The sequence below is a fragment of the Delphinus delphis genome, chromosome 11 (genome assembly GCF_949987515.2).
Source record: "Delphinus delphis chromosome 11, mDelDel1.2, whole genome shotgun sequence".
NCBI lineage: Eukaryota > Metazoa > Chordata > Mammalia > Artiodactyla > Delphinidae > Delphinus > Delphinus delphis.
Window position 1 is genome coordinate 91606479 of NC_082693.1, and position 19773 is coordinate 91626251.

General features: G+C 51.5%; 1 protein-coding gene and 1 long non-coding RNA gene across 3 annotated transcripts in view; one reads left to right on the forward strand and one right to left on the reverse strand.

Annotated features, from left to right (window-relative positions):
- Positions 1–1882: 1882 nt before the first annotated feature.
- On the reverse strand, positions 1883–18550 carry LOC132434056 (uncharacterized). Its single transcript, XR_009521261.1, has 4 exons — positions 18422–18550; positions 13575–13722; positions 5034–5129; positions 1883–2115 (listed from the first exon to the last, which is right to left on the reverse strand). It is a non-coding gene; the product is annotated as an uncharacterized lncRNA (long non-coding RNA).
- The window catches only part of CYTH4 (cytohesin 4), a 30921-nt gene continuing 27475 nt past the window's right edge, over positions 16328–19773 (forward strand). Inside the window, exon 1 of one of the 2 annotated variants that reach the window (XM_060025612.2) lies at positions 16328–16378. In XM_060025612.2, the coding sequence (XP_059881595.1) occupies positions 16360–16378 (19 nt within the window). In that variant the 5' untranslated portion in view covers positions 16328–16359. The remainder of the gene's footprint in view (positions 16379–19773) is intronic. The other variant, XM_060025613.1, reaches the window with a different exon arrangement.

A 19773-nucleotide genomic window follows, 5' to 3' on the forward strand; every position in this document is an offset into this window, starting at 1 on the left:
CTTCAGCCTCAGCAAGGCCCTGAGCTCTCAGCCATCCCCTTGCCGAGCCCTAGGAGGCGCTCTTTCACACACGCCCCTGGCCCTCTGACCACCACTTATTCAGGAACCACAAACCCTCTCCTTCAGGAGGTGACCTCAGCTTCCATCCCACTCAAAGCCGGCCAGAGATGAGTCCTCCTCCAGCTTCCCCCCTCACCCTCTCACGGGCCTGGAACCAGCTGTGTGATCACACCCACCTCCTCCACTCGCTGGAGAGCCGTGAGCACGAGGCCAGTGCTGTGCAAACCACAAACACTCGTCAGTGTCGGGGAGGCTGTGGCCACGGGGCCCACTTCCCCTTTTCATAGTCTATCCCTCTCGTCTCCTCTAGGACGCTGCTCTGCTCTTTCTCCAGCTTCTCCAACTGCTTTCCCACATTCACTCATTCCCACATCCTACATCTTACAAGGAAATAGTCCTGAGGCTTTGTTTCCATGTCCCCCCGAACTGCCACCCACCCATCCAAGCCATCTCCTCGCCTTACCTCTTAGGAAACCCCTCACCCACTGCAATCTGGTTTCCTCTGTGGCACAGCTGGAGCGAGACCAGACCCAGACGTTAATACACAATGATGAGGGGTCCAGGGACTGGGCCAAGAAGGGCTGCGGGACCAGAGACCCCAGTGAGCCAAGGCCACATTTGGGAGCTGAATCGACATACTCGGGTTCTTCCACAGTACTGTCCTTCTGGAGACCGGCCCACTTCTATGGATTAGGCCATGCTCTCCAAAGGCACCCACAGGGCTCCAATACTGATCGCCCCTCGCCACCCCTCCACTGAAACCACGCTCTCAAAGGTCACCTGGACCTTCCAGGTTCCTAAACCCAAAGGCCACTTCTGGATCCTGGATCAGTCATGTTTTGGTGCAGGAACTAAAAAACACTCTAGGTATCTTCAGCAGAAAGGGATTTAAGGTGGGGAATTGGGTGCTTAAAAATCACAGGCGGTACTCTCTGCGTGGGTGGGTCTCCAGGAACGACTCCCAGAACACTGCAGAACTGACCAAGGGGAACTGCTCCAAGGCCACAAGCAGGAAACTTTCCAGACTGCGTGTCACAGGGAAGCACGGTGGAGGGAGGGTGAAACAGAATGCAGGCCAGCCCTCCAGTGGCTCCATCAGAGGCCCATTCTCCCAGCCTCTCTGCGTCATGGGGCTGTGGCCCACTCCCTCCCCTTTTAAGTACTTTTTTTTTTTTTTTGGCCGCGCGGCGCAGCTTGTGGGATCTTAGTTCCCCGACCAGGGATCAAACCCGGGCCCTGGGCAGTGAAAGCACAGAGTCCTAACCAATGGACCGCCAGGGAATTCCCTTAAGTACTTTTTAAACACTTGCCTTGCATTGGCTCGCCCTCCTTTGCCCCTGGCTCCATGTGTCAACAGACTCCACTCCAGCACAGGTAACAGAAACCCCGCAGCAGGGGTTAGAACAGGCAGGGCCTTATTGCGTCATTCAGCAAAATGTCAGGAGGAGGCAGCCCAGGCCTGGAGCAGCAGCCCCGCGATGCTGTCAGGAGCCTGGGCTCATCCTGTGTTTTGGTCCCATCATCCTTAGCACTTGTCCTACACCTTGTGCTTGTTGCTGTGTAGCTGCAAGAGGGTGGCCGCACCTCCCAGCCTCACACTCATATTCCGAGTGGCAAGGAAAGGAAAGGGTGAGGGGGCCCAAACTCATTCTCCTAATGAGAATTTCCTCTTATTAAGGAAGGGGCACCCTCCCCAGGGACTTCCTCATTGGTCAGAAAGGGTCACATGGCCACCCTTGGCAGTAAGGGAAGCTGGAAAATAATGATTTAGCTTTTCAGACTTTGTAGTAGAGGAAGGAAAAGAGGAGATGGATTGGGAATTTTTAATGATTTTAATGAATTTTTAATGGTTGTCAATTTTTAATGTTTGCCATAACCATAAAGGGAATTACTTGTCTGGGTTTCAAGCTTTGACGCATCCAGAAGCTCATATGATGTCATCCAGCCTCACTCTCTCTTGCTCTCCATCTCTCCACTCACTGTCTTCTGCTTTGGCTTAATTCTCAGGCTCCTTCTGGTGGCACAGGCAGCTCCAGATTTGCATCATCTTCACAGCTAGAAAACACACCTGAAAGTTTTGTTTTCCTCATTGTTCCAGCAAAATTCCCAGGATTGAATCTCATTGGCCCTGCTTTGGTCACGGGACCACTGTTGAACCAATCACCACAGTCAGGGGATGGAATATTATTAGCTGGACCTAGGTCATGCCGTCTCCACCCCCTTCCTAGAGCTAGGGATGAGGTCAGCCTTATAAATCCCCTGGACTGAAAGTGGAGGCGTGCTAGTCCCCAAAGAAAGCAAAGACCCTCCCTGGATAAGGTCTCTAGATCCTGACCTCACCTTCCCTCACCTCCCTCCTCCAATTCTTCTACCTGTCTAACCTCATCCTCATCTCTGGGCCCTTCTTCCAGCTTGGACCTCGTAACACTGTGCTCCACAGGGGTCTGAGCTCAATCCTTTTCTCAGTCCAAAGCCACCATGAGCTCACGCAGTCCCGTAACCTTGTGGACGTCTACATGGTGATGACACCCAGATGCGTGTCTCCAAAGCAGATCTTGCTATGGAGCTCCAAATGTATCAATCGACCACACTATGTCACGTATAAACACATATAACATACACATACATTTGTAATATGTAAGTACATACCACAAATACACATAACATAAAATTCACTCTTGGCCATTCTGAAGCGTACAGTTCCGTGGTATTAAATACATTCATGACGTGCAGCCAGCGCCACCACTCATAGCTCTTTTCATCTTGTAAAACTGAAACTCTGTCCCCATTAAACAATGACTCCCCGTCCCCCTCCCCCCAACCCCTAGCAACCACAGTTCTACTTTTTGTCTCTGATTTTGACTACTCGAAGTACCTCATAGAAGTGGAATCATATAGAATTTTTTTTTGGGGGGGGTGTACTTTTTTCACTTAGCATCACGTCCTCAAGATTCATCCATGTTGTAGCATATTGCAGAATTTCCTTCTTTTTTTTAAGGCTGAATCATATTCCACTGCACATTCCACATAGACCACATTTTGTTTATCCATTCAGCCATTAATGGGTACTTGGGTTGCTTCCATATTTGAGCTATTGTGAATAATGCTCCTGTAACGTGGGTACACAAATGTCTCTTTGAGACTCTATTTTCAATTCTTTGGGGTCTATACCCAGAAGTGGAATCTCTGTGTCATACAGTAATTCTGCTTTTAATTTTTTGAGGAACCGCCATATGGTTTTCCACAGCAGTTGTACCATTTTACTTTCCCACCAACGGCACACAAGGGTTCCAATTTCTTCACATCCTTGCCAACACTTGTAATTTTCTGTTTGTATGCTTTTTAAAATAATAGTCATCCTAATGGATGTGAAATGGTATCTCATTGTAGTTTTGCATTTCTCTAATGATCAGTGGTGTTGAGCATCTTTTCATGTGCTTATTGGCCATTTGTTTATCTTCTTTGGAAAAATGTTTATTCAAGTCATTTGCCCATTTTTGAGTCGGGTTGTATGTTTTTCTGTTGTCAAGTTTTAGGAGTTATCTGTATATTCCGGATATTAATCCCTTATCAGATATACGATTTGCAAATATTTTCTCCCATTCTGTGGGTTGCCTTTTTACTCCGTTGATAGTGTTTTTTTCTTTAATGCCCAAAACTTGCTAATTTTCCTGAACTCCAATTTGTGTATTTTTTTCTTTTGTTACCTGTGCCTTTGGTGGCTTATCCAAGAAATCATTGTTGAATCCAGTGCCATGAAGATTTTGTCCTATGTTTTCTTCAAAGAATTTTCTTGTTTTAGGCCTTACATTTAGGTCCTTGATCCATTCTGAGTTAATTTTTGTATGTGGTGTTAAGTAAGGGACCAACTTCATTCTTTTTTTTTTTAATTTTTATTTATTTTTTAATAGTGTTTATTTTTACTTGTTGACAGTTTGCTCTATTTATTTATTTATTTATGGCTGTGTTGGGTCTTCGTTTCTGTGCGAGGGCTTTCTCTAGTTGTGGCAAGCGGGGGCCACTCTTCATCGCGGTGCGCGGGCCTCTCACTATCGCGGCCTCTCTTGTTGCGGAGCACAGGCTCCAGACGCGCAGGCTCAGTAATTGTGGCTCACGGGCCCAGTCGCTCCGCGGCATGTGGGATCCTCCCAGACCAGGGCTCGAACCCGTGTCCCCTCCATTGGCAGGCAGATTCGCAACCACTGCGCCACCGGGGAAGCCCCCAACTTCATTCTTTTGCATGTGGCTCTACAGTTTTCCCAGCCCCTTTTGTTGAAAATATTCTTTTCCCCACTGAATGGTCTTAGCCCCTTTGTCTGCTTTTAATCTGTCTTAGCGAGTCCTTTTTTCACGTAATCATCAGAGCAACCTTTCCAAACTGCAAATCAGTAGTAGGATTGGCTCCCAGCGCCCCACATCTGGCTGTGTGACCCGGGGGGTGGGGTTACAGAAACTCTCTTAGGCTCAGCCTCACTCATCTACAAAACAGGATCACAATGGCCATCTCAAAGGGATGTGGTGAGGAGCGCTCGAGACAAAAGACTTGAACACCCTCTGCGGTGTCTGACACAAGAGACAAAAGACTTGAACACCCTCTGCGGTGTCTGACACAAGAGAGATTTCCTACCAAGGGTGGCTCCTTTCTTAACTTCCTTATTACCAGTCAGGTAAGATAAGAAATGTACACCGTGTTCTGGCATGCAAAGCCTCTCAGAGCCTGGCCCCCCTTTTTCTTTTGAGGCTCATCTCCCCGCTCCCCACTAAAGCCACACGCACAGATTCACTCGCTTAACAGCATGAGCTCTGGCCCATGGACGCACCTAGAGGTCACCTGCTCAGCCTCACATCCTCAGTCCGCACATGCTGTTCCCACCACTTGATGCCCTTCCTTCTTCTGCCTTCTCTCCTCCAAGCCAGTTCACATAACCTCCTCCTCTGTGGTCCCCACCAGGAATCCATCATTACCTACATACCTGTTCTGAGAACTCATCACGTGCCTGTAGAATGATCAGAGGATGATCTGCCCCCCTGGACTGGCTCCCCAGGGCTTGGCTGGATCTCACTTTGTCCTGAGGAGAGGCAGTGATGTGAAAAGATGAACGTGGCCTTGTGACTCAGACTCGTGGGATCTCACATCCCTACCATTCACAGACCCTGGGACCCTGGACGAGACAGTTCACCCTCTGGGCCTCAGTTTTTCATCTGTAAAATGGGGATAATCATATCTATTTCACTGAATGTTTGTGAAGATCAGAGGCCGATGGATTTTTTAACAATGTATTCAAGTATTATATGAATAATTTTAAATATAAAACTGTATCAGATGGGAAGTGTGGGTGTTGAATGGACATTATAGCTCACCCAGGATGGGCAGCCAGGATGCAAACTCAGGTCATCTAAATGCAGAATGCAAGTTCTTAACCACTATGGAAGATGGATAGATGGACAGATGGTAGCAGGATGGAGGGAAGAACAGATAGTGGATGATGGAAGGAGGCTGCGGGGGGCGGGGTGGATCAGTCACTGGATAGAATCAGGAGGCTTCCACGTGAGGTTTTCCCAGCTGAAGCCCAGCCACTTCCCACCTAGCCCTCAAAGAGAGCTGGGATAGGGTGAGGCACGTGAGGCACTCACTTCGGGTGCAGAATCTAAAGGGAAACTAAAGTCACTAATCAAGATAAATAATCTTTTAGGTGATATCTTCAGAAATCAAAATCAATGCAAAAAAAACCATAATGAACAAAATATCAAAAATAATGTTAATATTTTTAAATTTAAATAAAGATCAAATCTGCCCCAGCGTTTATACGACCTCCCCCTGATCCAGGCCTTACCTACCACCCCAGCACCTCCCCTCCCACCCCCGACCCATCACCCCCAGCCCATCACTTCACCACCACCCCCATCGCCACCCTGAGGCCGGCACTGGAGAGTCGGGGAAGGAAGTGATGGAGAATGAAAGAGAAGGCAGAGAGATGGGGCTGCCACGCTCTTCCCAGCGCCCAGCCCTGCCCGCCCCCCACTACAGTCACCGCCCATAGACCCAAACACAGGCCTTGACGGCTCCTCTGAGTGGCGTTCCCCCTGCCACCACAGGGTGGCGCCCGTGGGCTGATTTTGGTCTCCGAGGAACCAGCGGAAGGGGACAAGGGAAGGGGGTCAGAGCCTCCTGGATCTCCCAAGGCCGCGCTGGGTGCTGGCTGCTTGAAGTGGATTCTTTCATGAAATCCCTCACACCTTCCCTCGTGGGAGGTGCTGTCATTATCCCCGTTTTTACAGAGAAGGAAAAAGAGGCCCAGAAAGGGAAAGTGGGCGGCACCTGGTGGAGACCTGGCCATGTCTGCAGGGCTCCTCGACCTGCGCCAGCCAGTCACCGGGAGCCCAGAGGCCCCATGCCTCACAGAGGGCACTCTGGGCGGTCTTGGGAATAAATGGGCAAACAGGCCCATTTGACAGAGTTGGAGACGAGGCTCACGTGGCTGAGTCCCTTAGCTCCCGTCACACAGCCGGAAGAGACGGAGGAAGCAGGGGAAGCCTGGGACTGCCCAGCACCATCCCATGCCCTGACCCCACCAGCATGATCCCCACTTGTGAGGCCCTGTGTCCTGGTCTGCAGACTCAGCCGGGCCCAGAGAGAAAGTTCTAGCAGGTGGGAGTCAGGAGCCTTTGTCCCTCCCCGCTCCGTGCTGACTTTGGCCAGGTCATGTGCTCCATCGGTCCCAGGGTCATCTCAGGACCCTGTGGGCCTGGGGTCACAGAAACCAGATGGGGCCTCCTCCCAGCACATCAATAGCCTGGTGTGGGCAGAAGGGCAGAGGATGAAGGGCAGCCAAGGGGATAGGAGGAAAAGAATAAAAACCAGGACTTAGGGCGCTTGGAAGCACCTCCCTACCTCCATGGTTCTCTCTTCCATAACCACAAGGAGAGAGATCTCAGACACACTAAGGGGCCTTCCAGCAGAACATTCTGGAATTCCAGGACTGCAAGCTCATTGCCATCACAAGCTGGTCTATGTCACCATTCCTGGACATGACTCGCACAGCCCAGCCTGGCCCAGGGACCTGGCTTCCTGATAACTGAAGGTTCTGGTTAACAGAGTTGCCATGCTCTTCTGGCGATGACCAACCTCAGAGTGACACTAGAAGTGGCTCTCATTTCATCCCAGGGCCCTGTTGGGAGTGTTACCACCTCCAAAACCGTGGTCTGCAGGTGGAGAAGAGGTGCCGGCTGGCCACCTGCCTTCTGGTTAGATGGAACTTTACAGTTGTAGGATGTGGAAGGTCAGGGATCAAAAGGCCCTTAGAGCTGATTTGGTCAAACCCTGACACTCACCCCAGCCATTTATTCATACAACAAATACTTACTTAGCATCACCATGTGCCACAGGCTAACCAGATAGAACCAGCCCCATCCCTCCTAGAGTTTATAATCCAGCGATGAAAACAAATATCGAGCAAGTAATTATAGTGATGGGTCCTAGGATTCTGGTAGGGTGTGCTGAGAGCTGTGAGCATGTGGGTCAGGGAAAACTGCCCAGAGAAAACAGATTAAGCCAAAACCTGAAGCTTGAGTAGGAATTGGCCAGAGAAGGCAAGGAGAAAGAGCACATCTGGTGGCAGGAGTGGCATGTGCAAAGGCCCTGGGGCATGAGAGTACACGGTCTGATCAAGGTAAAGAAAGATGGCCTACAGAGCTGTAGCATAGAGTGAATGGGAGAAGAGGGCAGAGCAGCAGGCAGCAGCCAGACTCCAGAGGGTCTTGTGGGTCATGCTATGGAGTCCCAATGCCATCCTGGAGGCAATAGGGAGCCACTGAAGGTTTTTAGGCAGAAGAGTGACGTGACCAGACGTGTCTTAGAAAAATCAGTCTGGGTACTATGAGGGCAAAGATTCGGGGTGGGGGTGGGGCAAGGCTTGAGGCCAAAAGACCTACTCAAGCTGTCACAAGAGGAAAGATGATGTGATGGTGGCCTGAATAGGGAGGTGGCAGTGAGGCTGCCTGAGGAGTCCACTGCTCCGAGAGTCATTTAGGACACCAGACTCTAGGGAACATTGATTATGCAGGCAGGGAGGAGGGAAGACAGGGGTCTACATCGATTCCTATGGTCCCACCTGGGTGACTGGGGGCAGGGCGGGGGAGCAGTGCTGCCGTTTGCTGAGCTGGAAAACATACAAGGGGCCAGTTTGGGACCCACTGAGCGGAGGAAACACCCAAATGGAGTTGTCAGGTGGGAAACTGGAAATGTAGGGGACGAGTGAGAACAGAGCACGGGGCAGGAGTGTCGGTGCGCACTCTCGGACCTTGAATGATAAAGAAAGAGGTGCTGGGAGAGGCCCCGAAGGAAGCCCAGCATCCCACACACCACTGTGTCCGTGTCCCCAGGGACCGGCGCATTGCTTGGCGTGAGGAAGAGTGGCGAGTGGTACTTTCCAAAGATGGCGGCACCAACATCTCCCATCCGCATCATCTTATAATGTGACCCCGTGACTACGGTGGAAGTGACACTGAGAGACTTCCAAGACCGGGTCATAAAAGGCGACTGTTTCCACCTGGCGCTCTAATGGCTCCCAAGGTTACTGGCTACCTGGAACTGCCATGCTGGAGGGGCCACGTGGAGAGCCCACAGAGAGCAAGAGAGAGATGCCAAGCAGTTCTAGATGTTCAAGCCCACAGACCCACCGCCAACCACGCAATACAGTGAGCCTTCAGGTACCCCAGGCCCATTCTTGGGCTGCCCCAGTTGACACGAAGTAGAGCCGAGACCAGCTGTCCCCACTGAGCCCTGCCTACACTGCAGATTCATGCGCGGAATACGCGTCATTTAGATCCACCAGGAAGTTCGGGAGCGGCTTGTTACGTCGCAGAACAATCGCCACTTCGTAAATGTGTTGAACAGACATTTCAGGACACGTAGAGAAAGGGGAGCCTGCGGAGGAGTCTGGGAAGTGGTTAGGGGGTGAGAAGGAATCAGCGAGTGAGTGAGTGGCCCAAGGGCACACAGCAGACCGGTGGCCAAAACTTTCAGTCTGGTCTCCTCTGACCACTATACTTGGGTTTTGCCCGAGACTTTTATGCTATCTTCCTTCCTTCTTTCCTTTCTTTTATGAGGAGAATTTGTAGCTCCCAGACTATCACCCCTATATACAAAAAACTAGGCATATGAAACCATACAGTGAGGTCCAGGAGAAAAGAAGGCCGACGGGCCACATGATGCTGCCGCTGAGCTGCAGATGTGCTCGAGTTTCTGGGCAGCTGGAGTGAAAAGAGAACAGGGCAAGTTACTCAGTTCTCCTTACTGGAAAAGGGGAAACAGGCCAGTGCTCCGGTGAGTTGCATTTTCCTAACACCCTGCTAGAAGAAAGCTCTGTGTGCTCTTGATGTGAGGAGCGCTGAGTGACGTCATGCCTTCAACAGCAAATGCGGAAGTGGTCTCCTTATTTCCTGTAATAACTTCTTTGCTAGAGGCTGACCCCAGAGCTCTGAAGCCCAGAGTGTATCCTGACATCATTACAGAGAGAAGGACAGCGTCTCCCTGGCCGGGGTTGCAAGCATATATTTAAAATAATGATTTCAGGCCCCTCCGTCAGAGGATGGACCCAGGAGTCAGTGGCCTGACAGTTTGTACGTTAATAGGCTCCCAGGGGGACCTATCCAGGGGTCCCCTGCCAAAGACAATCTTTCCTAAATCTCAGGAAAACAGGGCCTACTGTCCACTGGGGCCCCGGAGCACCCTGGAAATTAGACGAGCCATGGGGAGACGGACAAGGGCCAGTGGCTGCGTCCACTGAGGCCCGTTCCACTGTACAGCCACGCCCTCCAACCTTCACAAGCCAGTGCGACGCTCCGCAGTATCCCCATTTTACAGATGAGAACGTTGAGTCCCAGAAGATACTGCCACAGCTCACAGGGGGAGGCACTGAGGTTCAAAGCCAGGACCCGCTGAGCTACAGGCTGACGCCAGGAAGAGGCCAGTTTCCAGCTGAAACACACATCAACCCTTCCTGAACAGCCTGAGCCCCACCAGTGACAGCGTCCCGTTCATTCCTTCAAGAAGCGTGCACTGCGCACCTACTGTGTGCCCAGTCTAAGTCCCTCGGAAGCAGCAGGGAACCAAACCGACCCCGTGTATTAACTTATCTACTAACCATATTTCCTTATTTCCTGCATTCTCGACGCTCTGGCATCTGGGGCCTCGCTGCTGGGAAGCGACTTCCACTGCACCAGGGTTAGCTAATTTCTAGAGCTAGTAAATGAAGGGACCTGCCAGCATGAATTTCAGATGCAAACCAACCAATCCTGGGTCCGTATCCCCATCTGCTTCCTCTGTCTGGCTTTACATTCCAGGACGTAATAGTCTTTCCTAGACAACTAGGAACCACCCCGATTGCCCAGAGCCTGCCAAAATTATTCCAACTAGCCAATCCTAACCCTGCTCCATGCTTACCTTGCCTCACCCATTTCTTCCCTGGAAAACCACAATAAAGGCTTTTGTCCATACTTTCCTCTCACTCTTCCGCCCCCTTGACTGGCCCTGTTACTTCTCTGTGTGGCCCTGCGTGGCCTGCCATGCCCCCTCCTCTTGGGAACCTGTGCGCATAACAAACAGTCTTTTCAGACAGGCATCTCCTGTTGTGTTGGCCTCACCGTCCCTGAATAAGACCAAATCCCAGGTAACATTTTAAAACACCTAGCCAAGGACTTCCCTGGCGGTCCAGTGGTTAAGAATCTGCACTTCCCAACCTAAGTGTCCATCGACAGATGAATGGATAAAGAAGGTGTGGCCCATATATACAATGGAATATTACTCAGCCATAAAAAGGAACGAAATTGAGTTATTTGTAGTGAGGTGGATGGACCTAGAGTCTGTCATACAGAGTGAAGTAAGTCAGAAAGAGAAAAACAAATACCATACGCGAACACATATATATGGAATCTAAAAAAAAAAAAAGGTTCTTAAGAACCTAGGGGCAGGACAGGAATAAAGACCTAGACGTAGAGAATGGGCTTGAGGACACAGGGAAGGGGAAGGGGAAGCTGGGACGAAGTGAGAGAGTGGCATGGACATATATACACTACCAAACGTAAAATAGATAGCTAGTGGGAAGCAGCCGCATAGCACAGGGAGATCAGCTCAGTGCTTTGTGACCACCTAGAGGGGTGGAATAGGGAGGGTGGGAGGGAGACGCAAGAGGGAGGCGATATGGGGATATATGTATAGCTGATTCACTTTGTTATAAAGCAGAAACTAACACACCACTGTAAAGCAATTATACTCCAAGATGTTTAAAAAAAAAAAGAATCTGCACTTCCACTGCAGGGGCTGCAGGTTCGATCCCTAGTCAGGAAACTAAGATCCTGCATGCTGCATGGTGCAGCCAATAAAAGAAAATAAAACAAACAAACAAAAAACACCCAGCCCTGCCCTCTGAGCTCACAGAAACGGTTCTGACCAGTTGATTTTCAAAGCAGGAGGTCCCGGGGAGCCCCAGCTCTACCCCGGGGGTGGGGGTGATTCTAGATGGTGTGGCAACCCCACAGGCCAGGACTCAAACCCAGAAGGTGCAGCTGGGTAGCCCTGGCCTCCCCCCATGTCACGGGGCCCACGAACGTGGACACGACAGCCAAAGAGACGAGACCAAAATGGCAGAAAAGGGGACTGGGGGGACCCACGAGGACATGTGTAAACAGAACGCTTTGTTAAAGCTCTGTAGTTATACTTTTGAGCAAAAAAATGAGACTCCACGATAGACGGAACCTGTCCCAAGTTTACATACGAAGTATCAGATTTCCATCTTTTGAAGGGTTGACAAAAACTATGGAGGAACGGCTCCAAAATAAGTAGAACTGATGTCCCAGGAAGACGACTCGATGTCACACAATAACCCAAAAGTCAGAACCAAACTCCAGGCCAAATCCCAGCCTGCTGGTGGCGACAGGGTCACGGGCAGCAGCGTCCTCTGAGCCCATTTCCTGGTCTGTAGAGTGGGAAGCCGAGGCGCCCTCAGGCGGGGGGACTCCTCTGGCCCTCCCCCCTCAGGCTGCCCCTCCACTCTGGGCCATCCTCTCCTCCTGCCCAGGACCCTCTCCAGTCACAAACGCCCTGGGTCTCTGGTGGCTTGGCTCAAGTGAAGCCACTCCCTTCTTAAAAACGCCCTCCTCTGCCCATCAGCGAACCCCCACCTCTCACTCCCTTCTCGACACCCCCGTTCACTGCCTCCCCTCCCTCAGCTCCCCGGCGTGTGGCCCCTGCCTGGCCACCTCCCACCCCAGTCACTCGGCTATAACGCAGTGAACCTCCCCCCACCCCCTGACCCTGCCGGGGACACTGACGACCAACTCTTAAAAGGCCACCATCTCTTGGGCTTCCCTGGTGGCGCAGTGGTTAAGAATCTGCCTGCCAATGCAGGGGACACGGGTTCGTGCCCTGATCCGGGAAGATCCCACGTGCCGCGGAACAACTAAGCCCGAGCGCCACAACTGCTGAGCCCGCGTGCCAAGAGCCCGTGCTCCGCAACAAGAGAAGCCACCACGATGAGAAGACTGCGCACCGCAACGAAGAGTAGCCCCCACTCGCTGCAACCAGAGAAAAGCCCGCGCAGCAATGAAGACCCAGCACAGCCAAAAATAAAATAAATAAAAATAAATAATTTTTTTTTTTAAAGCCCTCATCTTGGGGTCTCTGACCACTCCTGGGTTTCCTCCTGTCTCTCTGACTCCTCCCCTTCCTTCCCTGTGGTGGCATCTCTCTCCAGGGCCCCACGGGTTAACGCCTTGGTTCCCACCAGCAGCCACCTCCCTGGCCGGGGCCGTCCACCACCCACCTAGATGCTGCAAATACCAGCTGCTCTGTTTCCGTGGGCTCAGTAGTTGTGGCTCGCGGGCTCTAGAGCACAGGCTCAGTAGTTGTGGCACACGGGCTTAGTTGCTCCGCGGCATGTGGGATCTTCCTGGACCAGGACTCGACCCTGTGTCTCCTGCATTGGCAGGTGGATTCTTAACCACTGCGCCACCAAGGAAGCCCAAGCAAACTTAATCTTATCTGTCCCCATTTTGCAGATGACAAAAAACAAGGCTCAGCGGTTAGAAGGCCACAAAACTGGTAGATGCTGAGTCAGCATTTGCATCCAGGTCTCCATGGCTCCCCTACTGCTGACTCTACCAAACCCTTTGCCACCCACAGTGAGAGTACCCTCCCTCCCAGGCTACCGGCATGCAAGCTGTTAGACATGATCGGGGCTGCAAGGGAAGAGCGAAGGAAGGTGTAATCACCGAGGGCTTCACAGAGGAGGTGGTATTTGAGTTGAGTCTTAGAGAAAGAGATAGTAATAATACTGAACCATTCAACCAGTCCTTCAGACAAAAAGGGAAGTCCCAGATGCCAAACTGTGGCCCTGGGCAAGGGACACCTACTGGGCCTGGCTGTAGCATTAGAACATGGGTCAGTGGTCCCCAAAGCCATCCCCAGTTTCAGTGATTCACCAGGAAGATTCACAGAACTCGGCATAGAGTCTTACCTGCAGCTGTGCTCTATTGCAGCAAAAGGATACAAAGCAAACTCAGTGAAAGCACGTGGAGTGACGTCCAGAGGCAACCAGGCATGAGCTTTCAAGCATCCTCTCCCGGTGGAGTCACAAAGGAGACGCTTCAGTCCTCCAGCAAACACTTGTGAAAACACACGAGAGGTGTCGTCAACCAGGGAAGCTCAGCAGAGATTCCGCTCCCCGGGTTTTCACTGGGAGCTGCTCGCGTAGGCACCCTCTGCCTAGCACATACCCAAATCCCGGAGTCCCGGGAGGAAACGGGTGTTCAGTACAAACCACACTGTTTGCACAAACAGTTTGGGTCACTCTTACCAGGGAACAGCAGGAACCCTCCTGAAATCCAAGTTCCCAGATGCCAGCCGGGGACCAAAATGCAAGTTGGCCTTTTATATATATGTGTATATGGGGTTTTTTTTAATTGACATATTATTGTTTCACAGTGTGTGTTACCTTCTGGTGTACAGCAAAGTGATTCAGATATAGATATAGCTATATACTTTTTCAGATTTCAGATTCTTTTCCATTATAGGTTATTACAAGATATTGAACATAGTTCCTGTGCTGGACCTTGTTGTTTATCTCTTTTACATACAGTAGTATGTATCTGCTAATCCCAAACTCCTAATTTATCCCTCCCCCTCCACACTTTCCCCTTTGGTAGCCTGTGTTTGTTTTCTATGTTGGTGAGTCTGCTTCTGTTTTGTATATGAGTTCATTTGCATCATTTTTTTTTTGGTTCCACCTATAAGTGATATCATATGATACTTTCTTTGTCTGACTCCACTTAGTATGATAATCTCTAGATCCATCTGTGTTATTTCATTTCTTTTTTGATGGCTGAGTACTATTCTGTTGTGTGTGCATGTGTGTGTGTGTGTGTGTGTGTGTATCACATCTTCTTTATCCATTCATCTGTCAATGGACACTTAGGTTGCTTCCCTGTCTTGACTATTGTAAATAGTGCAAGCAGTCCTTTTAAAGACTAATGGTCTCAGACCCACTGTTAACACTTTTCTGCACAGGGAATGACACCTTTCTCTCCATTTTTCTTTTTGAAGTGACCCAGGAAATGGTTTTTTTGTGCCTGAGACCCTGATGTGTTGAGAAAATTCTAGTTTACTATGAAGATAATGTCAGCAAGTTTCCTAGGAAATAACCTTGAGCTAGGCAAGAACTGGCAGACAGTGGGTGCTGGCGTGGGGGCAGGTTTGAATAGCCGGAGAGCTCTAGACCAGCAGTGAATAGGCCCAGCTGCTGGCCCTCAGCCGGCTCCTCACTCAAGTTCCAACTTGGTCAAGCGTGTCCCCGAAAGGAGCCTCAGTTTTCTCTTCTCCACGTGTCTCCATCCTCAGCAGGCCACCCGGGGCAGCTGGGCCACAAGTTTTCTTAAGGCCTCGCCTGGAAAGTCAGGTAACGTTTACTTCTGTCACATTCTAGTGGTCAAAGAAAGACAACAGCCCAGTCCAGATTCAAGGGGAAGAGAAATAGACACCACCTCTTGATAGGAAGAGTGGCAGCGTCACAGTGCAAAGGGGTGTGGAGACAGGAAGTGGTGGAAATTGTAGCCAACTTTTGCATCAACCACACCATCTCCCCTGTGTGCCCTTCATTCATTCATTCATTCATTCATCCATTGCACGCTTGAACACCCCCTAGGTTCCCAGCATTCACCAGACACGGGACACAGACGTGACCTTGTCCTCATGGGGCCTCGAGACTGGTGGGGAAACAGACGAATAAACCGATATGTGCCACAAAGTTACAAGGAATGAGCATTTACTTTATAGATCTTTCTTTACACCACACCTTTTTCCATAAAGAATGGAATCAACCTGCCAAAAAGAGGCACAAGCAATAAAATTATGAATTTTAACCCCCAAAGAGAATTTAAACCGAAAGGGTAAAGAAGATCGTGTTTATTGAATAGCCAAGCATCTTACACACATTATCTCCCTCCATCTTTTCCATAACCCTGAGGTGAGGATTATTATTCCCCTTTCGTAGTTAAGCAAACTGAGGCTCATGGCAGATAAGTGACTCACCCAAGTTCACACAGGTCCTGAGTGGCAGAGCTGAATCACACTGCTGAGTCTGGCCTTAAAGTCTGTATGCCACAACAGAACAGCTGTAAAAGAGCTTCAGATTTGACTGAGCTTCCTAGCAGCCTGGGGGAAAAGGGAAACTGAACATAATGCCCGACTGACCACTAGGCAGGAAAAAGCCAGGCATTTCATTGAGGGGAAGCAAAGCCCTTCCTAGCACTCAATTAATTTTTCTTTGCTCAAGGGAGAGTTGATGAAAGAGAGCTTGTGGGGTGGAATTGATTGGGCTCAGCTTGGACAGTCCAAGTTGAATGATCCTTCAGCTTATATGCAGGGAGGTTCTGTCCTCTAGTAATCATCTTCCTCTGGGGGGTGTGTGTGTGTGTGTGTGTGTATCTGTGTGTTTGTGTTTTTTCCTCTGTGTCACCATCTTTCTCTTTTTATCCCTCTCTGTCTCTTTTGCCTCTGTCCCTCCCTTGCCCACACCCAAAATGCAGAGTCCCCGCTACCCAAAACTCTGCTGGTTTTTAGGAAGTGCTGTGACATCAAGAGACTACGCACCAGACCCCAGCAGGACAGGACTTCCTCCCCACACTGTGCTGGGCGGGGCAAACGGGAAGGGGCCTGTTGTAGCTGAGATGACGCATCCCTGCCTGAGCAGCAGCTGGGTCAGTGGGCCACAGGAGCACAGGCCACCTTTCCCCGGGGGCTTCAGAATGGACTTGTGCCACCCAGGTAAGCACCTGGGCCGACCTGTCAGTTTCCTGTTCTGTAGAATGGGGATAACGGTGCCCGCCTCGCAGGAATCGGTGTGTAAATAGATACAACACAGGCGGGACTTGCAGAAGCAGGCAACAGATATTTATGAGCTCAGGCTAGGTGCCAAGCTGTGTAGCATATGCTGGGAGTCCCGCGAACAAAGCAGGCATGGCCGCTGCCCTCATGAGCTTACGCTCTAGACGGGGAGACAGACAGTACATATATGAATATACTATGTCAGGTGGTGACGAGCAGAATGAAGACCAGTAAAGTGAGATAAGGAAGATGGGTGGCTGGAAGTCCTCAAGAGGAGACACCGTTTGAGCAGAGACTTGTAGGAGGGAAGGGAGTGATCCGTGTGGGTTTCTGGGGAAAGAATATTCCGGGCAAAGGAACAGCCAGTGCAAAGGCCCTGAGGTGGGACTGAGAAAGGTTGTTTGCGTTGAAGATGATGATGTCTGTGAGAATGATAACTGTCTGGGTGGCACAAGGGCCCTGCAGCCCTTTTGGCCTCTGGTGGGTGACAGTGGCCTTTGGGGAGGCTAAGGGCACCACTTTTGCCAGTGGAGCGGCCAGCAGGGGACCATGACTGAGACCCTACCTGGTAAGCAGGAGAGGAGGCTGTCAGTTGGTACAGGAAGAGGACAGGACTGTGTTGTGCTGTGTTTCTGTGAGGCCGAGAGGAGAGCGGCCAAGTCTCTGCGCCCTGCATCTCAGAATGTTCCAGCATGGCCTGGAACTCCAGAAGACAAGGGTTGCCAGGAGCTGTCCAGTTCCCCAGGTCCAGATGACGTGAACCCTGTTAGCCACAGACCCCTTTCTTCAAACAAAACCTAAAACAAAGCAGTCTGAGCCCACTCACTGGGCCTCCCCTCGCCCCAAGTGTTCTGGGGAACACAGAGAACCACTGATCCATTTCAACAGCCCCCATTTTCAGCTGGAACAAAGGAGGCCAGGAGAGGGACAGTCTTGCTAAGGCAGGATGACTCCCCACCTCCAAGCTCCCTGTCCAGTGCTCTCTCCCCGAACCCCAAGCTTCTCCTGGGGGCTTTTGGGGGCAGGTGGCTCGCGGACTGTACGGCTCGGTGAACACATCTTAGGGGCAAGTAGGGACGCAAGCGGAGACCCAGGAGGAACAGTGCCTGGCTCAAGGTCACTCAGCAGATACGAGGGTGACAAGAAACAGTGAAGTAATCCCCCCGACACTGCCTGTCTTTCCACCGTTATTCTTGGGGTCTTCGTGTACAGAAGTCCTTAGGGCGGTTGCGCCCACAATGCAAAGAGGAAACTGAGGCTCACAGAGGTGAACTGGAGGAGAGGACGGAATTGCCCAAAGTCGGGCGGCCAGTAAGTGGCAGAATAAGGACAAGATCTGAGAAGAGCGAGAGCCCCAGTTGAGTCCGGGCTGTCAGGGAGGGGAGGGGCGAGGCCTCCCAGGGAGGCCAAGAGGTGAGTCACTGCTTTGCTTCAGGCTGGTCCTGGGACGACAGGGATTGAATGGAGTCACTGCAGGCAGTCTCTTGGGAGATGTGAGGACTGCACTGATCAGTTCATCTACTCATTCATTCATTCATTCATTCAATAAGTAGTCCTCTGGTGTGCAGGTCCTGGGCTGTGCAATGCTAGAGACAGCAATGACCCAGCCACAAGCCCAGCCCTGAGGGAGCTACTGGCTCGGGAATGGGGGGAGGGGGAGAAAACCCTATAGGACAGTGACCCAGGGCAGATGTGCAAATGGGCACAGACCTGCAGCCTGGGATAGAGCGACTCTCTCTACCCGGGGCCAGGGAGATCTGGGAAGACTTCCTGGAGGAAGTGGAGGGAGGGAAGGCCATTTCTCTGCTACCCAGACTGGGTCTTACTCGGAGCTCCTTCACGGCCCAGTGACTTGCCCTCTCTGAGCTCCGATTTGGCATCTCTAAGTGGACACCATCATCCTGGCCTCACCCCGGGGAAGTGGGGAAAGAACAAGGATTTGGAGTCAGCCCGACCTGGCTCAGATCTCAGCTGTGCACCAACCTGCCAGTGGTCATGATGGGCCTCTTCCTTCTGTGGGTTTCAGTTTCCCTGCTCATACAATGGACAGGATGGTGGCAAAGGGGCTGCCTGCCCTCCTCCAGCTGTGGGTGTCTGACACCCAGAAGCAGGTCCCCTCCCCCTAGGTCTGCTGAAAAGCTGAGAGGTCCAGGCAACAAAGCCCCAATGTGACCAAAGACAGCCGCGGGGCTGGTGCAGCAAGACTGCAGATTAAAAATAGAGGCAGATGGGTTGGGGGAGGAAGCCACACGATTTGATGCGCCTGCAGGCCCTCTGGGGCTGGGGCGGGGTGCAGCTCTGCTAGCCGCCCCCCATCTCAGACCCCCTCGCACCCAGACTCTGAGAAGCCTCCGCCTTTAGGGCCCCAGGATCGCACCCTCCTCCTGCCCTGGAAAGGGGAAGCGGGGCCAGCTGTCCTGGAAGCCAGGCTGCGAGCAGATTTCTAAAAATATAATGGGAAAGAGGAAGGACAAAGGGGAAGTAGAGAGGAGCCGGGGAGATGGCCGGGACGGCACCTGGGCACACTCAGCTGGCCTGGGCACGGGGTGCGGAGGGCAGCCCAGCCACGGGGCGTATGGGTCGGTGTCCAAGGGCGGCCTTCACGAGGTGTGGGAAGCACAGCTCAGTGAGGAGTAAACAGAGCTCACGGTGGTGGCGGTGGTGACCATCATTGTAATACCTTTGTGTTTTTTATCATTAGTGTCACTATTATTATCATTAAAATCCATCTCCCATGAGCTGCACCAGTGCCTGAAACTCCATCATCACTAGGCTTGGAGTCAGTCGTGACCCCCCTCAGACTGTGTCCTTGTCACCCTCCCTGCACCTCAGTGTCGTCAGCTCTGAAATGGAGAGAAATCCCCACTTTTAAACAAATAGGCGAAGGGTTGGAAGACACCCCCCCCCATGCACCACGGGATGAGTGCCACAGGCTCGGGGCTGTCAGCACTGTTTCAGGGTTCAGATGTACTCGGCCAGCTGCCACCTGTTGGGGTCAGGACCTGACAGAAGGGGACAGTGGACTGAGAGGGTTCAGGAATGCTCCTGTCAAACCACGAAGAGCTGCATGAAAAAAAAGACAAATAACCCCTCACTCCAACCCACTCTCCCAGGACAAAGCACCTTCCCAGCTCTACCATGTTGGCCTTGTTTTTTTTGTTTGTTTGTTTGTTGTTGTTGTTGTTGTTTGACTGTGTTGGGTCTTCGTTTCTGTGCGAGGGCTTTCTCTAGTTGCGGCAAGCAGGGTCCACTCTTCATCGCGGTGCGCGGGTCTCTCACTATCACGGCCTCTCGTTGCAGAGCACAGGCTCCAGATGCGCAGGCTCAGTAACTGG